Source organism: Eleginops maclovinus, chromosome 18 (genome assembly GCF_036324505.1).
Source record: "Eleginops maclovinus isolate JMC-PN-2008 ecotype Puerto Natales chromosome 18, JC_Emac_rtc_rv5, whole genome shotgun sequence".
NCBI classification, from domain to species: Eukaryota; Metazoa; Chordata; class Actinopteri; order Perciformes; family Eleginopidae; genus Eleginops; species Eleginops maclovinus.
This window is the reverse complement of record NC_086366.1, coordinates 20,029,679-20,040,394: the sequence shown is the minus strand read 5'-3', so window position 1 is coordinate 20,040,394 and position 10,716 is coordinate 20,029,679. Positions and strand designations below refer to the sequence as shown.

The following is a 10,716-nucleotide window of genomic DNA, read 5'->3' as shown; positions in this document are numbered from 1 at the left end:
CTACTAAACTGCTGCAGTGAAAAAGTACTGGTGGTGCAATGCCACACAGTCAGGCCTTTGTGGGACTGGCCCAGTTTACTGCTGGGTTGGTAGAAAAACAACCAGAGAATTTGTGTTCCTGGTTGTCTGTGCTGAAACTCCCTTGGAGAGCAGGGAAAGACCTCTTCGCATGCTTTAACAGCTTCTGAATCCAAATCAGCCAGGGCTTTGCTGTGTAAATCCTGAAGCAGTTACTGATTTTCTCATAAATGTATGCTTTCTGTCCATATAACCTGCTTTATCTGTTCAGGAACATTTGGGCATCTCTTTTTTAAACATGGTATTTGATAAATACAGCAAAGTTTGGAGACCATTCAAAAAATGTTTTCATCCCTTTGCACTGGGCAAAAATTGTCCAAATATCTCTGAGACTTTTTCCCCTCAGCAGAACAGCAGCTCTGCAGCATGCATTTTTTACTTAACCAAATACAGATGTACTCAGTGAAGGGAAATCTCAAAGTCCACCTCTGCTTCCGCCCCCTCCTTTGATTGGCTGGTGGAAATGGCTGAAGTTAGGGGAGGAAGAATTCTCCTCCCAGCTGTAATTCAGTTGTCCTGATTTTCTGTCTTTGTTTTCTTCACATACAACAGTAAGATGGCCTCATCACATGACAGAGCTGTACTCCAGGCTATATTCAACCCCACCAGCCCCTTAGGAGACATCCCTGGCCTGAACCAAGAGAAGGAATTAATTGATGATGGTAAGCGAGAGCTTCTGACTTGATGTGTCTACACATAACGTGTCACAGCTTTTTATGTTTATCATTTCATTGCATATTGAATTTATTTGAACGCATTTCATTCTGTGACTAGAAAAAAACCATGACATTTTAATCCAAGTTGAGTCGTTGGTGACATTGCTGTGTTTTCTTTGCCACGGTGCCTGTCAATTGAGTTTTAGAGCTTTTTTAACCTGTTTATCTCCCTCTGCCAGACAGTGGCTTTGACACAGAGTTGCTGAAGCAAGTGAAAGAGTTGGAGATGCGGGGTGTCTCTGCAGCAGAGGCTGGGGATTTGCAAGCCGCACTTCAAGTGTTCAGCCAGGCAATCCAGATCCTGCCTCAGCGAGCCTCAGCCTACAACAACCGGGCCCAGGCCCTGCGGCTGCTGGGGAACACAGCAGGTACATGCCACAAACTCAATAATAACCCTTTCCTCAGACACCGCAGTGTGTCGACATATCACACTGTTGAGTTTGAGGACAGCATGACATCATTTCAGAGCTGTGTCTATCTGATGCACTTTGTCAACAGTGTTACTGCAGAGGCCCTGAGTTTGCCTTGGTTCTTTTCTACATTCTGTTTGTCATATCGTCTAAACCAGAGGGGTTCAACAAGGGGAAAGCGGGCCTCCCCCAGGCATCTCAGAACCTTTTATAGAAAGTTTCAGTGACTGGATTGAAAATATATTAAGATAGTTATTTCATTTGTGGTAAAAAAAAAAAAAAGGTCACACAATAACCAACATTTTTGTAATTTGGTTAAAGAAATGAAAGAAATTGCCTGAGGACAGAAGTATTCATTGTGGTCCAAAGTTAAATGATCAATTCTTTAGTGTCTATAGGATAAAGTAATAATCATGATTCACCTCCCCTAGTTTGCTTACGTTGTTTCACCAAGTTCTTACCTATGAGACCGTTGTTATAAATTCTGATCCCATTGACACTCAAGTCAAGCAAAGATGTCTATCCATTTGAACATACAGTAACTTGGACTAGACCATGTACATTTAATTAGTTCTGTCCTTATGCTATTTATAACGTATTGCACTGTCATTATACCACTGACACATGTAACAGTTATAGTCACTTATACTGTATGTACTAACCCCAGCCATTTCTATATATTGTATTATTTAACATCTTTGGCACCTGTGATGATGAATGGGGTGTTTTTACACTCACTCCCAGATGAATTAACATTTTGACTTGCATCTTCTGTTTCTAAAATTGAAAATGTTAGGTGATGCCTTTCAATTGGCCTGCAACCTGGTGCCAGGTGTTGTTCATGCTGACTAACAAGATTTTCTGAAAATCCCCCAAAACACCTACTTGTCACTTAAAATAATGTGCAGAACCTGCAATATAAACTGAGCATAGGCGGAATCACTGATGTGCAACACAGTAGCAAATTGGTGTTATAGTATTTGCATAGTATTCATCTAAAAAAAACACACATGCGAAACATAGGTAAGTGAATTAAGTATAGTAATTTGAGACTGGCTGTTTTATTTTACTACATGCTCTGCCATACTTAAAGTTATTCAAAACAAATTCAGCTACATTCAGAATGAATATTGCAACAGACCCAGAATGAGAGCAGCCTGTAAGACATTACTTGTTGGGAATCAAAATTGGAGACGTGTGTGCCTAACAGTGCCTCTCCTCTCTCAGGAGCCCTGGGCGACCTGGACGCAGCCATCTCTCTGAGTGGCGGCACTGGGCGGACGTCCTGCCAGGCGCTGGTGCAGAGAGGCCTCCTACGTCGGTTGGCATGCCAGAATGATGAAGCCAGGGCAGATTTTGAAAATGCGGCTGCACTTGGAAGTGAATTTGCTCAACAACAGGCTGTGGTTCTCAATCCTTATGCAGCCCTGTGCAACAAAATGCTTTCAGAGGTGATTGACAAATTACGAAACCCTCAAGGTTCTGAGACGCTGTAGTAATTGGAAATAATGTGTTTGGTGTACACCTTTATAGGTTAATAAAAGAACATTTTACAGTTTTTGATTTCATTTTTTATTCCATTGACTGTATGCTGCTGAAAATAAATGAGGCCAACTGCAAGTCAGATGTATTAATGTCAGGGTCACATTCTCATTTTACTTAAAAGACAGTCAAAATTAGAAACAAAGTCGTCAGTGTCCTCATCACAGCCCATGTGCTGTTGTGCCTCATTAAAAGTGATATACAGGATACATGAAATTGAGCTAAGCATTCAAATACCAAGCTTGTTTTATGATGTGTCATTAGTCCACTCCTAACATAGGACGCACTTCCGCTTCTCTCCAGTAGATGCCAGTCTTGCCATGTTTGAAACTGTCAACAACAGCTCCCCTGTGTCTTCTAAACAATGCTTTCAACACAAGACTGAAATAGGATGGAACAAACAACATTAGTCCACTCAGTATGCCAAAAAAAAGTCAAAATTATCTGACATTACAGGAAATGAGGCCATCTCTCAAACAAAGTGAAGTAAGTGTCCTCAGAGGGTTCATTTAGGGGAGGGAAAACACAGGATGAATAGATATTAAAGCATTTTTCCCACTTACAGCCTAAATTATTTAACGGTTAAGTAAATCTCATCAAAATCCTCAGAAAATCAGTTCATGCTCAAATGAATTATTGACAATACCGTCCAGTTTATGTCTGCAGGGCTTAAACACTGCAGCTCAGCAGTCCCTTTTATTGCTCTACAGTAGCTGTATATTTGGAGGACACATCACAGCCGAGTGATTCTAAACGTGGCATCACTCGTGTTGTGGTCCGCCCACTGAGCTCTGGGACTATGAACATTATATTTTATGCTTTGCTTCTCCGTGCTTGTCTCTGACCTCTCCCAGGCAAACTAAAGCCACCGGCTCAGTGTGCTCCTCTCTCTGGTAAAAGGCGCAGGTTTTCAGGTGATCTGACATGGAGGGATTGTTGCTGAAGCTCCATCTGTCCACAGAAGAAAACAGAGAACTAAACTCCCAAACCTGTAAAACAGAGAGACAGAGCTGGAGTTAGTGTAGGAGGCAGCTGTCAAAGCATATATCAACAGTTCAGCAGCAATGGCCATGGGAAAACATTTTCAATACCTTTGGAATCTAAATATCAGAGTATTTTTATCACATGGGCATGATGTTATTTATGTAACCATGCATTACAAATGTAGGCCTATACAAATGATGCCCTTCATTTGGGGAGCAAATTCCCAGCTGTTGCCCAGAGACTATCATCAACATCTTTCCATGAATGATCACATCTGACTTGTTATGCTAGCATTGTGTTTACTGGCAGCCAGGCCTCAGGCCATTCCACATGGCTGATATCATTGGCACGCTGTTTGTTCCTTGATTACTGTGCTACAGAGAGAGTCAATGTGAAAATACACACGTATGAATTTCTGCTATATTTATCCTTCATTACCTCATGTAGATAGGGTGATTTTCACTGCATATGTAGGTTGTTTTGTTGTTTATCAGCTTGATACAATAATACTATACAGATTGTAAAAATAAATGATGCAAAAGATGAATTGGTCTGGTTTCACGTAGGGCCTATATTAAAGCTCTTTGGTTAAAAACTGTTTAAAAAAACTCCAATTGTATGCAAAACTTTTTTAAATGACCAGCTAAAATTGGTAAATGCAATATTTGCATGCAATGTGCTGTGCTGTTTCCATATGTCTTCCTAGTGGCCAAATTCTTCAAAATTGAATAATTAGTTCATTTACAAGAAGGACTTCAATCACAAAGTGACTATTTATTCTCTATAAGACAACCCAGCCGTGACACTTGGAATTCTTGGAGAATTTTTTTTCATAGTAAATTTAGGATGTGTTTGTTAATAGCAAAATGTATCAAAACATCCATTTAAAAATCTCTTGAAATATATTCCAAATCTCATTCAGTTGCTCACATATTCCTAAACACACGCTTTTTTGGCTAAAACCTTACCGATTGAAAACACTTGCTTAGTTGTTTAATGCAAAAATATACAGTATGTACTCCCTATAGAACTGCTGTTAATTAATTTTTTGAAATTCGAGCTGTAGAAAAAAACATGCATTGCAAAGCTTAATAATAATTTAGCTCACCTTTCTTGTTGCTAGAACATTGCTTGGACCCAAGAAAATAAAATGTATTTCTCGAAACACTTCCCCACGGTGCCTGACCCCACATGCAGCTGGTTTATGATAAGGACACAGACAATCGTAGCGACTCTCCGGTGGCTGCTTCAGTGGAAACCCATTAACTGTTGCCAACACGGCTGTGAGTCAGTTTGTAATATTGTTAGAGAGGACTATGGAGAGTCTGGAGAGTGTTTACAATGCAGCAGCTGTCAGGACAGTAAATAGCATGGTGCCAGATGCTAAAGGGGAACTGATATTAAAGTTTGGCCTTGTGCTAACTTTCCATCACCATTGAACAAGTTTTAAATCAAAGTTATATATTAAATGGACTGGTAGCACTCAATCAGTCAAATATGGAGATTTAGCCATCACGTGTATGGCCATATGCTATTATTGACGGTCAGATATATAAATAAGTGTATACATAAAAAGTAATGTTGATATTGTGTTGATAATACACAAATAATAATGTCGTGTTTGCAGATAAAAGGCCTCTTGGATTTTTATCTTTATCATTTTAGTGAACCTTTTCACTATAGCCTACATTTGGGATTTTTTTCTTTTTGTACACTTTTGTACAGTTACGCTTAAATCTAAGTCTATCCAACTCCCTAATTTCTGCTTTTTTGTGCACAGTAAAAATGCATTTGGCTGACGCTATTTTCTTTCCAAATGTTCCACAGATGTTGTGATACTATTTTTAGTATTCATTTAGGCAAAAATCTTATATTGAGACAGCACTAATATAAATAATCTGCGGTTCAATTTAAGAAAAGACTGATTGGTTTCAGCGAGTAGTCCAAAGCAATGAAATTCATTTGACTTCAGAAAAAGAATCTTAAGGGTACTTGCTTTCTTTCGACATCTCCAGGAGCTTCCCCCATGGGAATATGTCTTTTTCTTCCACTTAAGTGAGACCATCCCCCTCTCCTGCAACAATGTGGCACACACCCCTCTCATCAGATGGGAGACCTGGGACAGCTGAGATAATGTAAAACTGTCAAGGTAACCAGCAATGAGCTGAAGGATCTCCAGAGGCAGGATGCTCAGGGGATCCTGATTATGTGAAGCATTCCTCTGACGGCTGAAGGTGTTCCCATCTTCACAGAGCAATGTAGGGTCCTCTGGCTGGAGGACAAAGGCACTGACATCTTGACAGAATTTAACTGTAGCTTGAAGACCCGCAGGTTGAAACCTGGTCTGGGTGAAAGTGCAGCCGAGGTATGCTAGGGGGCAGCGTTGTTGGAACCAACCACTTATAGAGGCCTGTATGTCGGAGTGCACATTCCTAAAGTGAGAGCCGTATTCATCACGTCGAAAGAAGTGGCCACAAATGTAGGTGAAGGCTGAACTTGCTTTGTTGTGTCTTCTAGTGACAGATTCTGCATTGACTTGTACACAGAGACTGGGAGGTTTGTCTGCGACGACGTCAGCTAACGTTGCATCCGGTTTAAAGGGGGAAGAGGCAAAGTTATACGTTTGTGTTCCTATATCAACGTAAAAGCCGTCACTCCCTGCACTCTGTGATATTAAATGTCCTTTCAATTCCTTTTCCAGGGATTGCAAGAGTGTGGCGCTAATCTCATCACACTTCGGAAGATCCTTGACTGACACGCCTAAATCTGCCGTGTCAACACAGACATTGATCTTCACCTTCTGTTTGGAGTCCCTCAGATAATTACGCTTTGGTCGATAGCTGGTAGGAACATTAAATGTGCGGACGGTTTTAACCTCGATGGGCTCCAATTTCCCATAAACAAAATCCTTTTCTCGTGGGGTGCAAGCAGGGAGTTGACCAAAGCTGATCAACATTGCCCCATTGTGCACCAGGTACCTATTAAATTCAGCAAGGGTGAGTTCTCTGCCTAACCTTTCAAGGATCCCATCTTGCCATGGCGCAAAGCCAGTTGAACCCTCCATGCTTTGAGAGGCACACGCGATTTCTTGACTCGGGTGTGAGTCTCTTGTCTTCACCTGACAGTGTGAGGATTTATGCTTTTCCTTTGCGCTTCCCTTTTCTTTACTTTTGTTCACGTTTTTGACAGTTTGCTTGCATCCCCCCTGCTCCTTGTTGAACATTTTCTCCCAGGAACTGTAGTTCTGAACACCATCCACCTCTCCGCTCTTTGCCAAAGCATTCAACTCCTCTTGGCTCAGTTCTTCCTCTGTCCTCCAGCCAATTTCCTGGAAACCACAACTATCTGAAGAGCACGTAGCTTCATCAGCAGGATTGTTGATCCCAGTTTGAACATTCTGATATGCACCATTCTCCTCCATCAACTCAGGAAAAACATTCTTCATTTTGATGGATCGAAACAGCAGCTCTTGGTCCCTGAAGGCCATAGCAACATCAAGGTTCCTCTCAGTTTGATGGTTTTCTGAAACATTTCTGTAGAAGGCCAGATCATTTTCTGAAACAGGCCAGCGGTTCCACTCCTGAGAGCAGCAGACCACGCTGGCAGGACATACCTCCAGGTGTTTGGCTAGCCTGTGGCGCAGCATGGTAAGAGGACAGCCATAGTTGACGTTGAGGCAAGGGACCATCTCATTTGAACATAGGAGCTTGTGCTCCTCTTCCTTGCACATATGGAAGATGGCGGAGCAGTTTTTACGACACTCAATAACCTTGCATGAGATACAGATCATCGCCGGGAATTGACAGTGGACATCATAGCACTTTTCACAATGTCTATGATGATCTACTGTTATTGTTTTGCTCTTCACCTGCAGAGACAAATAGCACAGAAGGTGACATTTCTTGGTTCATATTAGGGCTTAAAAAAACAAAAAACTGTTTCAAGTAATGTGATAATAACAATTTATAATACATGGTCATTTCTGATGAAAAAAATTAATGCACTCACCATTGTGGCTTATAGTATAATAATGGTCATCTGAGAAGAGTTTCAATTCTGCTAGAGAACAAGCAACTGTTTTTTTATACGGCACCATGAATCATCTTACATTCATGCATACATCATACATTGTTTGCATACAAGTCTGGATCATTTTAAATAGCAAAGTAGAGATGATTGTTATATGTGTTCTGACATATAGACGTCAAATGCATAGAATAATTCTTAATACAAAAATAAACAGTAGATTTAATACATTATTATACATTTACAAACCCCAAACACAACACTGAACACAATTCAAAAAAGTACATCAAATAATGAACAAGTTCAACAGTAACAATGAAATTTCTCACCCTTTGCTCCTCTCTGCCTGTCCCCTTGTGTTTACTGGCACCCCTGATAACCCCAGCACTGTGTCTGGACGTTATAAATAGACACAACAGAGGGGCAGACAGCCAGGGGGATGGGGCACCATTGTCCCACAGCCATTAAGGGGCAAGGTCAAGTTACAGCCTCCACCTCTGCTTCACTTTGAGAGGGTGGTGATAATAACCAGTAATCCACAAGCTCAACACTTTAACTACCGTTTGTCCAAAAACATCTTCAGGTAATTGTCTGTTCATGCTGTCAAACTTTTATATTCCACAATCGGTGATTGCATGTGTTTACATTTCCTTCCAAAATCATTGAAAATATTATTTGACAAAACAAGATTAAAACATTTTATGTAAATAGGTTATAAGCATTTTTAAAGGTGGGTTTCTGTCATTATTCCTATTAGAAAAACGTTAACAAGAAGTATACTGCATAATGTTATGCCATTGGCTCATTTTTCACGATCCGTGTCCTCCACTAGATGTCAGTCACATCCTTTCAAAAACTGTTCTGTCAGTTAAAATGAATAAAATGTCGTTTATTATGTGCAAAAGAGTTATTATTTAATGATGTTTTTTGAAAATGTTGATTTTGTTACATGGTTATCTAAATTAATCTCAAGCCTGTGCATTTTATGTCCCAGTTTGAACTGAATTGAGGTAGCTTGTTTACTGTTTATTTGCTAAGAGGAAATGTCTGAAATTATGTTTTGGTTGAACATCAGAACTGATGCATTTTTAACACATTGCATCATTTATGGATACAGACCAAATACCTGCCTCTTTTGGTCGAATCACCATTCAGTCGTCATAACACAAAAAAAACATTTGTTGTTTTTTAAATAAAGTTTCTCATTACTTGTTCAATGCATGGCCCTGATTAGAATCTGCAATGTGTATATCACAGTTTCACACCTGACAATTTGTGTTGATTGAGATTCATGCCTTCACTTGCAAAAATATTGTCCTGTGAAACATAATGGGGCGTTGATCCAGTCTAACTACCTTTATATAATTACACTCATTTAAATTAAGGCTGGCTGATCGGTCATCCCACTCACAGATTTTCTATGCCAGTTAAAATGTGCTAGATGCACAATCTGCATCTGGACGACTTCATGCAACCTTTTTTTTTTTGTCGCTTTACAATAAAAAGCTTATCAGGGGCGCACTCTGCAATTAGCACACATTTCATCAAGAAAGAGAGACCAGTGTAGAAAAAAACATACTTCATATTTCAGTGTTTTGAGACTGTAAATGTTTTTTGCTCAATACAGGTCACCTGTTTACACCTGAGGTGTAAACATGCTTCAAAGAAGGGTTAGGAATAATGGATTATTGCTCCTAAATAATGTATTTAAAAAAATAACTAGTTCATGTTCAAAGTCGAAACTGTGTCGTTCTTCAACTTTAAGCAACGATTGGGGAGCATTTATAATGAGCATATGAACACTTCATTGCTTTTGGTCATAACCAGACTAAAAGGCCATACACTGATCTGAAGTAATGTAATTTAAAAGTTACGTTTCTATTTTCATTATCGATATTGCTATGTAGTGTTTCAACTCTGCACATTTTAAAAGAACCGTTTGCTGTTTTTCTTGTTTACCTTCTGGCAGAGATGAGAACATAGCTACCAGAGTTGTGGACTCGAGTCACATGACTTGGACTCGAGTCAGAATCGAGTCATGAATTTGATGACTTGACAATTGACTTGATAAAATCTAAAAAGACTTGCACTTTGACCTAGACTTTAACATCAGTGACTCACATTTGGACTTGGACTTGCCCCTTTTGACTCAAAAAGACTTGCTACTTTCCCCAAACCCAAAGATTAAAAAGTATGTTGACATGGACTGCACTATCTCTCTTTGCACCTGTGTGCATCTGTGTGCGTAACGTGTGTGTGGCATGACATCCAATCAAATTAGATCCACGTTGTTTTGATCTGACAGCATCCAACCAATCAAAGTACTTGACAACCAATGAGGCGGAACAAACTATAAGGCGCCAAGTAGGCAACAATGATACCACGGGTAGTTTCGTTTGGATGTATAAACTTTGAGGTGGTCAACAACAAAAGAACTGCAGTCTGTAAAACATGCGGGACGAAGATAACAGACGGAGACGCGACAACTTCCAACTTCGTTCGACATTTGAAGTTGCACAAAGAACGGTAAGTTTTGAATGAAAGCCAACACTAGCTTATTGGCTAATTGCTAGCTAGCTACATATCAATGAGACTGTAAACGTCACCTTGGCTTACGAACACCCTAAACGGTATCTCCTGTGGGTTCATTAATGGATAAGTTCACTATTTTGCACTTTAAGCCCCCTTTCTGGGTCGTCTTGGATGAAATAGAAATGTTGACGATTGGTCCAGTCTCCAGCTTTTGGCTAATTTGGAATCACCCCCTGCTTCAGAATGGTTGGCTACAGGCATTCATAACATTGTCCTTAAAACAACCCTAAACACTCGTTTTCAAGGATGAGCAACTCACCGAGTGGTAAGTGGTATTTGTAGTTGTTTTAAAAAATATATATCGGCGAAATATTTGGTTTCCATCCGTGTAATTTGCTATTGTTGAACTAGCTATGTTTTCAGATACC

The 10,716-nt window shown here is 40.0% G+C and overlaps 2 protein-coding genes across 5 annotated transcripts; one reads left to right on the top strand and one right to left on the bottom strand.

The window, feature by feature from the left end:
* Positions 1 to 535: 535 nt before the first annotated feature.
* Positions 536 to 2,762, top strand: ttc36 (tetratricopeptide repeat domain 36). Its single transcript, XM_063907843.1, has 3 exons — positions 536 to 740; positions 974 to 1,162; positions 2,432 to 2,762. Exons 1-3 carry the CDS (start codon positions 635 to 637, stop codon positions 2,698 to 2,700), a joined length of 564 nt encoding a protein of 187 aa, XP_063763913.1. The 5' UTR covers positions 536 to 634; the 3' UTR covers positions 2,701 to 2,762.
* On the bottom strand, positions 2,287 to 8,136 carry LOC134880765 (F-box only protein 40). Of its 4 annotated transcripts, XM_063907842.1 has the most exons (5): positions 8,086 to 8,136; positions 7,739 to 7,786; positions 5,727 to 7,598; positions 3,592 to 3,735; positions 2,718 to 3,127 (listed from the first exon to the last, which is right to left on the bottom strand). In XM_063907842.1, the coding sequence occupies exons 2-5, from the start codon at positions 7,739 to 7,741 to the stop codon at positions 3,104 to 3,106; spliced, it is 2,043 nt and encodes a 680-aa protein (XP_063763912.1). In that variant the 5' UTR covers positions 7,742 to 7,786; positions 8,086 to 8,136; the 3' UTR covers positions 2,718 to 3,103. The 4 variants fall into 4 exon arrangements, 3 of the variants coding, with proteins under 3 accessions (XP_063763912.1, XP_063763910.1, XP_063763909.1); XM_063907840.1 differs by having other exon boundaries at positions 2,736 to 3,735; positions 7,739 to 7,789; positions 8,086 to 8,118; XM_063907839.1 differs by having other exon boundaries at positions 2,737 to 3,735.
* Positions 8,137 to 10,716: the final 2,580 nt, after the last annotated feature.

Bases quoted from the DNA above. Each gene is read 5' to 3' on its own strand.
- ttc36 (XM_063907843.1), top strand. From the start codon at position 635: ATGGCCTCATCACATGACAGAGCTGTACTCCAGGCTATATTCAACCCC. The intron at 741-973 runs GTAAGCGAGAGC...TCCCTCTGCCAG, and splicing joins GAAGGAATTAATTGATGATG to ACAGTGGCTTTGACACAGAG. The intron at 1,163-2,431 runs GTACATGCCACA...CTCCTCTCTCAG, and splicing joins GCTGCTGGGGAACACAGCAG to GAGCCCTGGGCGACCTGGAC.
- LOC134880765 (XM_063907839.1), bottom strand. The intron at 3,736-5,726 runs GCAAGTACCCTT...TCTGTTTTACAG, and splicing joins CCTGGAGATGTCGAAAGAAA to GTTTGGGAGTTTAGTTCTCT.